Below are 16,961 nucleotides of genomic sequence, written 5' to 3'. Positions count from 1 at the left end.
TATCATCACCAGTGATAAACTGTAATTGATATCCAATCAAAGAGATGAATGCGCAAGTAAATGTGCACAAGCTTTGAAATTTGAATGATGATAGCGGTCAGATGAAATTCCTAAATAATACTACATCTGTCCCTGAAAATTTGATACTCCCTCCGTCCCAGAGAAGTTGGCATACTTTGAAAATGGCACGGGATTTTAGGAGGTTTTGTTTTGTGTGTTAAATGGAGAGAGAAAATATAATTTTTATATTCATGTGAGAGAGAACTTTTTCCAAAAAGGGAAATGTAACATCTTTTGTGGGACAAACTAAAAAGGAAAGTGTGCCAACTTCTCTTCTCTGGGACGGAGGGAGTACATATTACCATTTCGGTCCGTCCCTGAAAATTTGATACACTTCACTTTTACTATTTTTGGTAGTGGACCTCGTATTTCACTAACTCATTCCTACTCACATTTTATTATAAAACGTATTTCACTAACTCATTCCTACTCACATTTTATTATAAAACTAATACTTTAAAAGTATGACCCACATCCCACCAACTTTTTCAACTCACTTTCCATTACATTTCTTAAAACCCGTATCGGGTCAAAGTGTATCAAATTTTGGGGACGGAGGTAGTAGCATAGAAAAAATCTTGCCATGAACAATTGCAATTAGCAAGTCGATAGTCGTGTAACCATTTTGATGTTGGGTGGTCAAACAATATATCGGTAGGTGTCAAGAGACTCAAGAAAATTAAAATATTTTTTAACATTATAGACCGTCTGACAGAGACATAGACTTTAACTTTATTTCACAAGTGATGCTTATGCAGATGCTCTATAGTTTCAAAAAAATTGACTTGAGCATTAGGATTGCAACCTGAACAAGCATTTTGTCCTGAAATCTAATTGCTTGTTGTGCAGATACTCCAATTGGTTGTCAGCTGGACTTAGTGCTCGGAAAGCTCTGAATGGGAAACATCTGCTTCCCCAGATGATTTTCTCTATGTATGAACCCCACCTCATAAGATCATGTGTGATTGTTATGTGCAAATTGGTTTTCTTGCGGCCTTATTTTCTTTTTTTCCCTGCATTTAGCTTCGTTTACCTATCAACACAGGGATATCGATATGCTTTACTACCGTCAAGCACTTGAGATGATACGACGGATATGATAGTAGGGTAGATTGCGAGTGAAGTGTTTGTATGTGAGATGCAAATGAGGGCGCCCACGAGACTTTTAGTAAATATAGGAAATAAATAAGTAAAATGGAAATATATATGTAATTTAGCTTTCTATTCGATTTCGTTACAGACCAAAAACAAAATAGCCAAATTAACCCAACCAAATTTGATTTATTTATTTTTTTTGGCTTGGTTCGATTTGCAGAATGATTTAGTTCTTCAAATTTTTTTATATTTAAAACATGGAAATGGAATTATATGGCATTCTGATTGTTTTTATGAAATTGAGAGATATTTTCAGAATCTAAGATGATATTATGATATTGTGCTGCTAGTCATGATGTTCTGTAGTTCCTACGCTGCCTGATAAAATAGGTTTTATGCTGCGGATAATTCGTGATTTAAATTATCTCGTGGAGGAACTTCGCGGTGATTATCTTGGCCATGTACTAGGCCTTCTCAAGTCTTGTTCTTCTGAAGTACTTGATCTTGTGAAGCAGAGTAGTTTACAGGGTAGCAATTCCCTAAAAGTTCTTCAGCCTTCTATAGTCCTGTAATCTCCTATTGAGTAGTCTGAGGAGGTTAGTGATCTTTTCCATTTTCATTTCAATTCCTAATTTTGTGCAGAGTGGATTTTTCTTTGCATTGTTTATGGATACTTTATTGATGTGACATGAACAATTACCCTGATGCATGTTTCAAAGTTTGTGTAGGATTTGCGACTAATCAAAGGAATAACTGCGACATGTAGGATGACCAACAAACCTCTTCCTGTTAGGCATTCACCATATGTATCTGGGATATTGCGCCCTTTAAAGGTACAAAGTTGCTTTGGCTCATGAATCTTACATCTTACCAAGAACAAATTTCCATGGATTCTTCGAAATCGACTTGTTAGAAGCATTGTTTTTTAAATGTACATACTCTGCTTTGCCTGTTGACTTTGAAAACATTGGTTTGGGAAACTATAATGTTTTACATCTTGCTTTTTTGCAGGTATTTCGTCGATATTATGAATTAGCTTCTGACATTGTTAGTGTGGTAAGTAAACCTTCCTTAGAATATTTTTGTCCTTCATAGCAGCCAAGATATACGAATATTTTTGTCCTTCATTTGAGCCCTTTTTTAGGCTTATATTTTATCGAACCATCCCACAACATTTTGTGTGTTTTATTAACATCTTATGCTTTTCTGTATAAAACTCAATGAGCAATGGAACGAGCCTTTTTCCGATACAACAAGCATTTGAGTGTTTTGGAGAAATGGGAACAGAGATTTCTGCTTGAACTTGAAGCATCATAAATTGAACTATTCTTATTAAAACCAAGTATAGCAGCAGCAAAACATGATTTACAGTTGACAAGCTGATCAAAAGTTATCACATACTAATATCCAAAATCAGATATACATACACCAAACAAGATACAGAATCAAAATTACGTTATGGAGACACTATTGTTTTCCCTGTTCTTGGATCAACATTTTGCGTCGCTTGAACTTGAGCTGCATACTGCAAGTTCCAGAGAACATCCTCAAAAGAAGGGCGAGTTGATGACTCGGGAGAAATGCAGTTAATCGTCAAGGATATAGCGATGGAAAGTGATTCTTGCGAGCAAGATGCCAGCACGATTGGATCAACTACTCGCCTCTGCCCGTCTGGATTTCCAAGGGAAACCTGTAAATTGCATAAAGCAGTTACTAAGATTACCAAACTGAGTTATCAGTAGAGATCCTCTAAGCCAAAGAATTCTAGTTGTCTAAATATGAATACTTATTGTGATTTCTACATGTATGATTAGGAGTTGCTTTTTTAGTTGAAAAGTGATGCAGTTTATATTACCATTTCATTGAGTAGAAATGACTCCTTTCTTGCACGAACTGATGGCCCAACAAGCGACTCCAGTAGTATGATACCAAAGCTATAAATATCATCATCCAAGCTCTTCGTGTGCCTGCAAACGCAGTTTTAATTTTGGTGATATTCAAAACTAAAGTAAGCATGTAACTACATCTCTACTATCTGATCAAGACCATTCTTACCATGATTTTAGGGCTCCTTCTTTCTCCTGGACAAAGAGATCAAAACAGATTAAACAGTGAGTGGTTACAGTCGATTGCAATATTTTCAACCAACTAATCATGTGGATGTGCATACCGTGTCTTTGTCGATATCTTGAGCTACAACAGACAATCCATAATCGCTCAGCTTTCCAATCCTGTGCTCGTTTAACAAGATGTTGTTTGCCTTCAACCGGTTGCTATAGAAGCCAGGAATAACTCCAGTATGCAGAAAATGGACGGCCTTAGCAATGCCAATCAATATAGCAAGCCTATCAGACCAATTGAGCACCTTGTCTGGATTTGTTTCTGACAACACAATGCAAAAAAGCATAATATTAGTTTTGTTTTTAGATCTTTATGAATACTCCAGTACAATAGTACTTTTAGATCGTTGACAGATGTTGCTATTGAAATTTCGAGAGATATTTGTAGGTGATCCTCACCAGAAAGATGAGCTAGATAATCTCCATTTGGGACATATTCATAGATAAGATAGACATTGTTGGCACCAGACACTTCTTTTCCTTCATTCTCGATGCAATGTCCCAGAAAGCAGACGAGATGAGGATGCCGGAGCTTAGCCAACAAATCTAGTCTCAGTTTAAGATTCCGGATTGTGTATTTTTTCGACACTACCAGGCACCGTATAGCTACCTGGGTGCCGTTGTCCAGTCTTCCTTTGTATATCTGAGGAGACAACAAAGGATGCCCAAAGTTCAAGTTTCCAACATTTGGCATATTTCGATACTAAACAGCAGAGCCATTTCAAATAGTGTCCAAACAATCATGTATTCATTAGAGGAAACTAAACACAACGAGTTGCATATTCATCTACGAGAAAGAAAGCCAATTTAGGACAAGTCAAGCATCAACACAAGAAGCGTATTTACCTTTCCAGTTGAGCCCTGGCCCATCAACGCGGAACTGTCAAAGTTATTAGTAGATACCTTCAACTCGTCTAGTGAGAAGGGGCGATGAGCCGGTGAACCCTGCACGCCTAGCTTTGCTGCATCCGAAATATACCCTGTGGAGTAAAATGTAATGCTTGAGAAAGTCTCATGAGGTCCAAAAACAGTGAATTGAGTTAAGCAACGTACTAGCACTGGTCAGAATCTCAGCAGTGTATCCGGTGACAGAATTATCATGAACCGCCTTATGCAGCAAGTGCTGCTCCGACGTCCCTCTAGGGCAATACTGCCGACAGAACACAAGAAAGCCAACGGCCAGAAGCACCACAACTGCAGCAATCCCACCAATGACACCTATCAACACCCCCACACTTTTTTTCTCTTGAGGTTTGGCCTTCTCTTGGATAATAGCAGCACTCGCACAGTATGCTTCAGGGTGCTGATGCTTCGGATCAGTGGCCAAGCAATTGCCACTGAACCGGATGGTTCTATTCTTCACATTAGAGCTCAAACAAGACGGCAACTCACCTCTCAGCCTATTATTCGATATATCAACCAACTGAAGCTTGCTCCCACAGCTAAAACGCGATGGAAGCAATCCAGTTAGCATATTCGACCCCAAGTTCAGCGAAGCTATTTCAGGCAACGCAACGAGCCCCCCTACACCAGTTGCCTCAGTAAGCGCATTGAAAGAGAGGTCAAGCTGCTGAAGCTGCCTCAGTTTTCCATACTGCTCAGGAATTCTCCCTGAGAAAGAGTTGTTGCTCAGTACAACCGTGGCTATGCCTTTTGGCAAACTAGGAAGGCCGGAATCCAGCTTATTATTGCTCAAATCCATCCAATACAAGCGCGATAAGCCACTTAGATCGATCAGCTTCCCATTGATCACATTGTTGGACAGATTAATATCAGTCAATGAGGTAAGTTTCTGCAGAGAATTAGGCAATGGACCTTCGAGCCGGTTCGCCCTCAAGCTCAAGCTCGTGAGATTCGAAAACGGATTGATCCAATCCGGGAAAGTGCCATTCAAGAAGTTCCCATCAAGCTTAAGCACTTGAAGGCTGAGGATTCTTGGGAAAGTGACAGGAACAGATCCAAACAGAAAGTTCCAGCTCAAATCCAATGATTCAAGAGAATGCAGCCTATGAATCTTGACAGGAATGGGACCCCAGATGCCTAAAGACACAAGCGTCAGAGCTCTCAAGCTGTTCAATCTCGACAACGTTGCCACGAGTGAATCCATGGAGAAATTCCCAGACAATGTTTGGGGAGGAGATGGGAATCCATCAAAACTAGGTGGCCTTGTGCTGGCATCACCATATATCTTGATCTCAACCACGATGCTGTCTTGGCATGTGATGTTCACTTGTGGAGTGGAGGCAAAGCAGAGATCAATCCCAGGATTTGCCCAATAATCTAACTGTTTTGGATACTCTAATTGCTTCCTCAGCTGCAGAAGAACTTGGGTTTGAGAGGATTGGAGCTGCTGAGTGCCCCAAATCAAGAAACTCCATGATAGCAAGAGTGAAAGAATGAATCTTGCCATGCTTTGCTTCAGTAATTTAATTCATGAAAATGACAGCTTCTTGAGGTGATGAAACAGAGAATTAAAATGCCAAAAAGCATAGGATTCAGAAATAAAGCAGAAACTTACATGAAAAGATGTCCAAGAATCCCAGTGAGGTTGAGAACAAGAAAATCAGACCAAAAAAGTGAAATAAAAAATGAAGGATTTTTATTGGGAAAATGAAACGATGATGGCTGGATTGAGGAGTATAGTAATGGTAGAGGCACGTGGTGTTTTTTCTTGAAAATTGTAGAAACCCAATAATAGAAAAGGATTTTCGGTGATTAATTAACAAGTTGAGGTAATTTATTGCTGGTGTCTGTAAATGTGAGAGCTATATGGCAAGTGACACACTACTTAGTGGGAATTTTTTTATTAACTTTTTTTTGTCAAATTCTTTGTCATCTTGTCTTGGATATTATAGCAAAAAAGAAACTACTTTGATAAAGAAATCTGCATGCCATTTAGCTAGAATTTAACGTATATAAGTATTTTTTTTTTTTTTGATTTGTTATGATTTTAACCTTTTAGAAAGATGCCATGCAGAATGGATTACTTGACAAATGTTGTCCTGACAAAATTGTTTTGAGTGAAACTGTGAAATCAATAAATAAAGTGACACTACAAATCAAGGTACATGATTGCAAGAAAAATCAAATACTATTACAGTTTTTAGTGGCAACATGTTCAAATGAAAAGGATCGGAATCTAGTGTATTTATATTAAGTTTTACGAATTTGGGCACTGAATGCCAGCTGCTCGAATATATATATAAATATATTCATAGGTGCCCATTCTTGGTTTGTTGGATAACTAATTTATTATTTGGAGTTACATATTTGGCAAGGCATCTGTCTCTCTCTGCCATGATGCAATTGTTGCGATCATCTAATATCAATAAAATGAATATGTATTATGCTTTATTATTTTACTTAAATAAGTACTATCAGATATGATGATGCAATTAGCATTTTTTCCCTACTATATTCCTAATTAAATTGTTCATGTCCTTACATGTTGTCACGTGTAGTGCTGAACAATATCTAGATTGAGATAGAAAAATGACTAGACAAGGTACGAATAGTTAAAAAAAAACTCAACAATGTACATTTCATAATTCGACTTTTTCTTCGTTTTGTATTTATTGGACCCGATATATGATGGTGAATGGCCAAAAATTTGTAGATCCCCAATATCAATTTGATTAACTAATGCATGGCTATTTAAATTCGAACTCTAATAATATATTTAACCAATCAAAAGTACTATAGTATTTAAAACATACTAACATATAAGTACCACTCATATAATCTCATTTAATTATCATGTTTTCTATGTAATTATTTTGAAATACATAGAAATAGAACATTTATTAGTTAAATTTTAATGATAATATGAGATATTTAATTATGGATGGAGTGAATATTTTTTTACAAAGAGATGTATATTTACAACTGAGAGCTGGAACTTTCACAGTGATCATCAGTTATCTAGATTTTATTTCTCTGTTTCAATGATATCAGAATCTTTATGTAATCTTTGAGAGAGTCTCTTTCATATACTAGAATTTAATACTGTCGGTGCAATTGGAATTTGACAATATAAGTATGAACAAAATTAAACCCTTTGAAAGTAAATTCAGTTATATGTTAATTGTCTAGAATAATAAACCCATTTGCAAATTTTGATTTTATGTAATTTTGAAAATGATGTAGGAGCAACGAATAGTTAGTTTTATTGAATGCATTGGACTACACAGAGTTGATCAATTATATAGTCTTATATAATTCGCCGATGTATTCAAATCCTTTTCATATCTTTTGTCATTTTTCCTTCTTAATCCTAGCCCCACGATTTTGTCATCTGACGGTTAGATTAATGCCATGTGTCATTTAATAATGCACATTTTCATTCTAATAATGCACAGCGGCTAATAATGCAACATTATAGACTAATAATGCATTGATCACAACCATCCAATTCAAGGATCCAAGGACTGAGATTAAGAAGGAAATAAGACACTTAAGGTGCAAAGGAGCCTAACGCACCCCTACTGCTATATATCCCTTATTTATCAAAGATTGACACAATAAATGCAATTATGTATGACTATATATATTTGATAAATAGAGGCATAGACCAACTGTTGTGATTCATAAGGTCCAGCTTAGTTAAAAACATTCATTCATATACATCCTTTTTTAGGTGAGCCTAATTAATTCCAACGCTCTATGTCAAAATTTAGTAAAAACCTCCAAATAGAAGATAATGAAGATTTTGGGGTTGTTCGTGCATCATTTTCTACACGTATTGTCTCATTCCATCTCATTTAATCTTTTTTTATGAAGTCAAGTGGGAATTAATTTAAGAAATATATCCAAGTTATATTTAATCTAAAAATATCTTTTAACTCTTAAAAATTGTGCGATTCGTCTATAGTCAGCCCCACTTAATTTAAATTATTATAGTGCTATATTGATAAGATGCTTCTTCTCCGATTAATAAATCGAAAGTTTTAATCACTTCATATACATGTATGTCTATGATGTCAAGCTAAGTACGTTTCTTAACTAATTTTTCCACCATATATGATTTGCATACTGATCAAATAATATCTCTAAATTGAGGGTGAATTTATCAAAATTTAGGAGCATTTAAAGATATGGGTGAGAGTTGAGGATATCTACTACTAGTAAGTTACTACTATAATGCATGGATGTATATATAGTAATGCAAAACGTACAATCAAAATTGAAATGAATATGCCATTTTCATACGACAAAATGAGAACGACGGTGACCCACATGCGTCGTACTCAAATAATTCAATTTCATTTTATATCTTCACTTTACAGTAAGATATATTTTAATAATTCTTCTTTTGACTTTTCTTGTCCCTGTATATTTTGTTTTGCGTCACTACGATCAATATCCTCAGACTTCAGTTATATGCATGTTATTATGTTGGATATATCCATATTAATTAAAGTATATGCAACACACACTTATACACACTTAAGTTATTAATTTGGATCGGGTTACTAAAATAAGTTAGTATGAGATCTTATTCAAGTGAGGGTAGAACACTTCAGTAATAAATTGATAAAATGTAGTTAATTTTAGTATCGTGTATCTCATGTAGAAGGTGATCAGATGTATAATTTTTAATATTTGAGTTTTAGATAATGAATATTTAAATTTTTTATAATTCTTAATCTGAAGCTTAATATTATTATATTTCAGTCCAATCTGATTTTAGCTTCTAATGGTGATGAAACATATGACGTTTGGGGATAGGACTGAGAGAGTGAGAAATATTGATGAGATTATAATATTTTGGCTGAATGGATACTTCACCCCTCATAATTACCCTTTTCTAAGTATCAACTCGTTATCATTACATACATTTCAATAAATATAAATATACTATCCCTAAATTTAATAAATTTATAAATTAATTTAAGCAATTGAAGTGGCATATATTGAGTCGGAGAAGAAAATAGTATTCCTCTTCTGTCCTATAAAAATAATTTTCTTTTTCTATTTTGATTCGTCACAAAATAATCTTTCTATATATAATTTAGCAATTTTTTCTTTTGGGCCTCATTTTCCACCAACAATACTTCAATCATTTTTTTCTTTCTACACTTCTCCTACTTTACGTCATTCGTGAATTAGAGGTGCCACAAGTTTTTCACTCTCATATACCTCACCAATAGAAGATTTGAGTGTTGTTAGAGATTGGAATAAAGACTAAAAATGTGATATGTATGTCGCTTGGTGAAGTTTGAATGTGTGTTTTCCTTGTTTTTTCTACTATTCTCGGTAGCTGCATTTGAGTTGGTTTTGTTGTTTGAGTGTTCTTGCTCTTTGTTGATCTTTTGAACTTCTGATTTGTATGTGATGTTTGCTCGGTCATTTTTGGCTTTGAGCTTTTCTAAATGCATGAAAAATAAATAGTTATATTTTCTAATGATTGATATATATTATAAATGAAAAGAATAGCGGGTCATATTTCATATAAATGGTAAATAAATTAATATAGTGAAGGTAATATATTGCTGCAACATTTATAGATTAATAAAATTAATTAATTTTTATAGATATATTAAAATAATAAAATTGAACTATTCATCAGACATACTAATAAAATTGTTGAAAAATGAGGAATGTGAGTGCATTTTAGTTATATGGAAAGCAATGAAATGACATATATGTGTGTGTGATGATAGAATTTGGGAATCGTTGTCACTCATCATGCAACTTTAGCTTTAGAGTAAGGCTAAAGACGCCTTTATTCTTTATTCTTAATGGAAAGCATTAATTAATATTCACACACACATGGTAGGCCTAACTCACCTCTCTCCCTTTTCTTCATAAACCATATGGAATTATTACATATATGGGGTCAGTGTCGAACCCCTAGAGTTCTAAAAATGGACACATAAATTACAATTTTATAAGTATTAAAGATCAAGTTTAAATAGGAGAATTCAGAAAACATATTTTGTATTTCATGAAATTGGAGATTGTATCAACTGATACCACACAGCCAAATTGAAAATGATATGTCAAACTGCCAGAAAATAAATTGTCCTTTCAATAATATTCATATGCATGTTTAATGTATTTTTAATTTTTTATAGAGGCCCCCTACTTGGACGTAACACCCAAGAATTTCACCCAATTTGATGCAACAATTAAATTTGGTACCAAAAGTTAGGTATGTATAGTCGCATACCGTTCAAGAATATAGTACTCCATAAACTTGCGGCAAGTATTACTACCTCATGCGTGATTTAAAATTACAAGTACGACCAAATTCCCATACTTCATTTTCTAGAGATCATACATGCATTTTCATAGAGGTTGTAAGGTTATATTTGGAGTTTATCGCATTTTGGTTTTGTTCTCCAAGAGGGCATCTATGATGTAGAGTTAGTTCATCTTTACTAGTACTACTAGTATTTAATTTAATTAGTTTTGTTCAGTGTTTTGGAAATCAGAGCTATAAGTGAGTCCGACGGAGTTATCGATTTATGGTTCAACTAATCTGGCCATTAATATGTGATATAAATTTATGGGTCCATCTTAAAACCAATCGGTGATCGAAGGAGTGGCCATGAGATTTATATACTAGTTTCAGTTTTTTCTTGACACTGATGTGAGATAGTTATATGACTTAGTATTTTTTAATTTCAATTGCCAACAGTCAGGGTTAGAATACTATAACATTTATATAGTAATTAAATACTACTAATATAGAAAATTTTAAATATAATGAATGATAGTAAAAAAGAATTGTATAACGCAAATATCTGATCTTAATAATTATAAATGTTAACAAGTTTACATATATCAAATACAAGGAGTATTATATTGCTAACTCATAACTTAATTGTTAACTACAACTAAATAATAGTCATTAGATATTCAAATTAAGGGCTTAGATCATTAATCCCTAAATGTCAATACGATCAACGAAAAACGTCAATAAGGCCATAGGATTAATTCCAAAAAATATCAATAGGGGTATTAATGTCAATTAACTACAACATTAGTTATAACTAACTTTTAAAAGAAATCTCAAAACTTTAAATTCATATAATGTATATCAAATTAAAGATAATTTTATACGGATTCCAACGATATACTACATGCATATGTTCCGACGCCAAAATTTGAAAAAAAATTTGAAATTTTTTAATCTTTTCGTACAAGCAGAAATGTCAACATACTATATAAAATATGTCAATATAATACATGTAGAATGTCAATATAAACAATGAGTTAACATTCCTAAAGCATTGTGTTGACATTCTCAAAACATTGCGTTGATATTTTCGAAACACTATATTGACATTTTCATTAAAAACCCTAATTTGGAGTTTTTTTATGTTTTTCGATTTAATTAATAAAAACGAAAATTACACGTGGCAAATTATAGACCACACATTTTCTAAAATCATATGGCCGTAAATTAGTTATAGTTAATAATTAATTGATGAGTTAGCAATTGATCACTCCCCTATCAAATACTCCTAATAAAATATCTTAAACATAACAACAAACCGAAAGTAACAAAAAATAATGATTTTAAAAACAATAACAATGATAATATTAATAGTTAAACAATACCTGAAGTACAAAAACATGATTCGCATAATTTTATTTGTTAAATAAAAAATTAATTTAAGCATTAAGAGTTAAATATAGTTAATTTTATATTTCATACTCCTTCCATCCACGAAAAATATTCTCATTTGGAACGCAAGTACTAAATATGAGATAGAAAGAGAAAAGGTGGGAAAAGTTGAAAAATAATATAGAAAGAGGAAGAATTTTTTTCATAAATATAAATTATGAGACTAATTTTAATATACAAACAAATAAAAAATGAGATAGTGTATTTTTTTTAGACGGAGAGAATGTTACTATTATCAGTATAAACAGCGGAGAGGATCTCCTGCTCCACTCCTCATCCACCTCTCACAATCAAATAAAATAATTCACTTATACTTATTAAAATTGCTTTATTTGATTGTGAGATATGGACGAGGAGGGGAGGAGGAGATCCTTTCCATAAATAGGTAAGAAGTATACATTTTCCATCTAATTAAACGTATAGTAGAGATCGGATTTTGGACCAATATTTGCACATCTAAACACGTGATGGCCTTCAAACGACTGAGAAAGAGGTCAGTTGCGTTGTTTATCCAATCGCCAAGAATCAACCCAAATAAAATCAATTATCATTAGTCATGTAATGATAGTTCTACCACAATTTTAACTTAATTCATATTATGACTATCCTAATTATTTCTATCAATTTATATTGTTTTAAATTCCTCCTTCCGAATCAATTTCCTAAAAAATAGTCGCATAGGATCATTTTGAATATGCATATTTATTAAATAAATATATACTATATGTAAAATCATCTATATATCTATATGTTTTTTAGTTCAAAATATAGATCATATAAATAATCTATCCTCCAATTATAACTTATATCTAATAAAACTTACAAAAAAAAATATGGAAAAACTATTCTCTAATGAATATTCATAGTTTAAGATTACTAATCTAAATAAATGATCTGATGATCCTTATATCGAGTAAGTACATAGGTTCAAGTTTGAGATGAAAAGCCCAAATCAGTATTTACAAGAGGCAAGCCCACACGTAGCAGTCCAATACTTTATGGAGTACCATAATATAACCATATATATGGTGCAATTTGCACTATTGCATAAAAAATTACTACTTCTAATTAGCAAAGAAGAAATAGAAAAACCTAGCATGAAATCAAAAGACAATGAAGGTTGACCAATCTACCACAACACAACCACCAAAAAGCATATATAGTTGGTAGGTTGATCTTTCTATAAAATAAAGCAATTACAGTCAACTAATCAATTAAATTATTAACTGAATTTCAATAATGTTACTGATTTTTGTAATTACAAACTTTAATGAAACTTTTGTATGATTTATACAAATTCAAAACTTTTGTAGTATTAATTTAAAACGCTGGTAAGGCATTTTATATGTATAATGTAATTATCCCAAAATAATCAATAATAATTAATGAAAATAAATAGGAATTAATTAAAATTTTAATTAGAGCAGCGTTGGTGGAAAATGAAAATTATGAAAGAAAAAGGAGCGGAAATAATAATTAATGTAATTAGAAAAGGAAAAGAGCGGGTGTTATGCTTGAGTCTGCAGCTTTGGAAGGTCCGAAATTCTTCAATTTCTCTCACCCACCATTCCAATTTCCAACTACTACCAGCAATGGCGGCAGCGGCGGATCTCGAAGATGTGCCTTCCGTCGATCTCATGACGGAGCTCCTCCGCCGGATGAAATGCGCCACTAAACCTGACAAACGCCTCATCCTCATCGGTGCCTTATCTTATCCTCATAATTCCCTTCCGCCCTTTGCATTTCTGTTTTCACTACGTGTTTAGGGTTGTGCGTTTTCGATGGATTCAATTAGGCTATTTACGATTGCGTAACTGCGTTCCGGATTTTTAATTATGTTGAGAACTTTCTGGTTTCAGACGGAATTAGGTCAACTTGTTGTTGAATTTTCTAATGTATGGTGCTTCTATTGGTGTGTGATTTTGAAGTTATTTTCTAAGTTTAACTGATAGCACTAGTTCCCAATATGAATATGCATTAGATCCCAATAGTTGTATGATTGTATCCTCGTATTGCAGTTTTTATCTGCATTTTTTGTCCAGTTAAAGGGACATTGAAATTATCAGCTTGTTTGTTTAATAGAATGCAGTGTGGGAGTGGGAGTGGATGGGTATCATTGTTGGATAAAAAATTGACAGGAACTTTGGCCATGGGCTAGTTATGATGTTCTCCTATTTGATTCTTTTATTGTCATGGATTATGTTCACACCAAGAGGTGCTAGCACATATTATCAATCTGAAATTGTGCAAACTCAGTCTCAGAGCCAGTAGGAGTGCCTGGATGAAAATAATGAGTATGATTAGGTTATATTCTTACTTTAGTAAATCTTCACTAAGATTGACATATATCTTAAATGATCTTATGGTGTATCTGCATTTATAGATATCGGACACCAAAATTATTGACGATAACTGAAAGTAAACGCCCTCTGATTTCCTCAGAGGCTAAGATGGATTCAAGCAGCAGTGCCTACGGACTTTCTATTTAACAATTTTCTGATGATTTGTATCCTTCATGTTAATTTTCAGGTCCACCAGGGTCCGGAAAAGGTACCCAGTCACCAATAATTAAGGACGAATATTGCTTGTGCCATCTGGCCACTGGTGATATGCTTAGAGCAGCTGTTGCTGCCAAGACTCCTCTTGGTGTTAAGGCCAAGGAGGCCATGGAAAAGGTATTCTCAGTTTCTCACTTTCACGGTGACATGTTGCTATTCCACCTGGAAAGACTGATGAACATTTATCTGAATTCTTGTGATTTTTCAGGGAGAACTTGTCACTGATGATTTGGTTGTTGGGATAATAGATGATGCATTGAAGAAGCCGTCTTGTCAGAAAGGTTTTATTCTTGATGGATTTCCTAGGACAGTTGTCCAAGCGCAAAAGGTAAACTACTTTTAATGCTTCTTTTTTGGTTTTATTACAACAATTATGATCTAATAGAATGATTTTCTTATATCCAGCTTGATGAGATGCTTGATAAACGTGGAGTCAAGGTTGACAAAGTTCTTAATTTTGCAATTGATGATGCTATCCTGGAGGAGAGAATTACTGGTCGTTGGATTCATCCTTCTAGTGGTCGTAGTTACCACTCAAAGTTTGCACCTCCAAAAGTGCCTGGTGTTGATGATGTAATTACTGACCTCATCTCTTTGTGATTTGCACATGATACTGTTCATGTATGCACTATTGCTTTGCATTTCTTTATGTGGGTAACATGTCATAATTGTTCATTATGTGTCAAAGCAGTATTTCTGCTCTTCAGCCTTCATATTTCTGGATACTTCATGTAGTAAGCTTCACTTCTTAGGAGCTCATTCATTCTGTTTGATCATGGTTGAAGGTATCTGGGGAGCCTTTAATTCAACGGAAAGATGATACAGCTGCTGTTCTCAAGTCAAGGCTTGAAGCTTTCCATAAGCAGACTGAGCCAGTATGTTTACCCTCCATATTCCTATTGTTCTGCATCTGCTTTCAACCAAGTTACACTCGTTCAAATATTATTTATCTGTTGTTGTCGTAATTAGCATATATTGATCGTAATTAGCATATATTGAAATAGAAGTTTTTTTAATTTTTACTTGGAATGCTGTTTAAAGTGAACTTCATGCTCTTTTTTAGCTTGGTCATGTTTTCTATGCTTGTTCTTCCCAAGTGCTGTATTTATTCTACCCAGGTTACTTGTATCTAAGTTCTAAGATGATGAGGGACCTGAAATTTGTGTGGTTCATATTATTTTTATTTTCTCGTTTTGAGGAAATGGTATGTTACTATGTTTCATCCAACTTTCTTTAACCTGTATGCCCGAAAGCTTTCTTGTGAGCATTAGTCCGAGAAAATTGTAACATTGGCTTCTTTGTATGGTTAGACTATGTCATATTCTGTAATGTGGTTTAGACTTACAGACAGGATATTGTGGCAAAAGAAACTTAGGATCAGCATCAGGGTCTAGATCTATCCTTTCATCCCAGAATATTGAGCGTTGCCAATTGTTTTAAATATCCGTGGTTAGGTAGTCCTTGTGGAACCGTGACCTAAATCTGTAGCTTTACATCGTGGGAGATCATCACCAAGCTGGACATCAAGTATTTTATTATATATGCTGTCCCAAAGTTTATGACTACTATTGCCATTTAGTTTTAAATCTTCTGTTCACCAATTTTACATAAATTGGCTCTTATATCTGTCCGAACATTAGTTTATCTCCATGGACTTAGATTCCTCTGACACTGTTCTTGACTGCACAGGTTATTGACTACTATAGCAAGAAGGGTGTTGTTGCTAACCTTGCGGCAGAGAAACCTCCTCCAGAGGTGACATCAGAGGTGAAGAAGGCACTGGCGTCATGATTGAAGACTAGTTTTTTGTCCACCTTCAATAAACATTTTGGTCATATTTTTCCTTGGACATGTCATTGCGACTCATTGCCAAAGGTTCATGTACTGTACAATTTGTTCTGCTGAGTCAAAGGAGTAGTCGGCATTAGGTTTCCGATTTTCCTATACAAGTTACTACAAAATTGTTTCAGTTCACATTCTATCTGAGGATGCTAAATACAGTTATGTGGGTAATGTGTTCTCACTGTGGTGTTTGTATCTCTGCATATTGTGAAATGTTAGCATGAGTTTCGGATGTGGGGTAAGGGTGCACTTTATTTCCCCTATACATGCTTGCTAATAAAAACTTCATTGCTATTTGACGACGGGTAGCTTTTCTTTACTGATGCAATATACACCAACAGTCCAACTTAATTTAAAATTTTAAACATTGTATTGGTGGAAACACCCCTCCAAAAAGTAGTATATGCCGTTTAAATTGTGTCTGAGAGAATATTGGAAGGACCGGATTCTAGGCTCTCCAAGAATCTCACCGTTGATCTGCAGAAGCTCCGGTATAAGGTAGCATTCCATGTGCTGAGATCCGCCTCTCGGATTCAACAAGTAGGAAATCACTCAGATTGCAAGGAGAACGTGGATTGAAGGCAGCCTTACATTGCTGTGCATCTAAGGATAGAGAAGGATGTTTGGGTGAGGACAGGCTGTGTCACTGGC

At 34.3% G+C, this 16,961-nt stretch overlaps 2 protein-coding genes and 1 long non-coding RNA gene across 4 annotated transcripts; 2 read left to right on the top strand and 1 right to left on the bottom strand.

The window, feature by feature from the left end:
- The first annotated feature begins 1,356 nt into the window (after positions 1-1,356).
- Positions 1,357-2,396, top strand: LOC125211905 (uncharacterized). Its single transcript, XR_007174580.2, has 3 exons — positions 1,357-1,751; positions 1,884-1,988; positions 2,167-2,396. It is a non-coding gene; the product is annotated as an uncharacterized LOC125211905 (long non-coding RNA).
- A 62-nt stretch (positions 2,397-2,458) lies between these two features.
- LOC125214952 (putative inactive leucine-rich repeat receptor-like protein kinase At3g03770) lies at positions 2,459-5,983 on the bottom strand. Of its 2 annotated transcripts, XM_048116208.2 has the most exons (8): positions 5,794-5,983; positions 4,329-5,691; positions 4,122-4,255; positions 3,675-3,918; positions 3,326-3,537; positions 3,211-3,236; positions 3,011-3,122; positions 2,459-2,845 (listed from the first exon to the last, which is right to left on the bottom strand). In XM_048116208.2, exons 2-8 carry the CDS (start codon positions 5,683-5,685, stop codon positions 2,612-2,614), a joined length of 2,319 nt encoding a protein of 772 aa, XP_047972165.1. In that variant the 5' UTR covers positions 5,686-5,691; positions 5,794-5,983; the 3' UTR covers positions 2,459-2,611. The 2 variants fall into 2 exon arrangements, with proteins under 2 accessions (XP_047972165.1, XP_047972164.1); XM_048116207.2 differs by having other exon boundaries at positions 4,329-5,982.
- Positions 5,984-13,411: 7,428 nt separating this feature from the next.
- Positions 13,412-16,491, top strand: LOC125210770 (adenylate kinase 4). Its single transcript, XM_048110355.2, has 6 exons — positions 13,412-13,611; positions 14,440-14,585; positions 14,677-14,796; positions 14,874-15,041; positions 15,254-15,343; positions 16,158-16,491. Exons 1-6 carry the CDS (start codon positions 13,503-13,505, stop codon positions 16,257-16,259), a joined length of 735 nt encoding a protein of 244 aa, XP_047966312.1. The 5' UTR covers positions 13,412-13,502; the 3' UTR covers positions 16,260-16,491.
- The last annotated feature ends 470 nt before the right edge of the window (positions 16,492-16,961 follow it).

Source organism: Salvia hispanica, chromosome 3 (assembly GCF_029641045.1).
Source record: "Salvia hispanica isolate PSC_SH4W2 chromosome 3, Shi_PSC_v1, whole genome shotgun sequence".
NCBI lineage: Eukaryota > Viridiplantae > Streptophyta > Magnoliopsida > Lamiales > Lamiaceae > Salvia > Salvia hispanica.
This window is presented reverse-complemented; position numbering and strand designations above follow the sequence as displayed.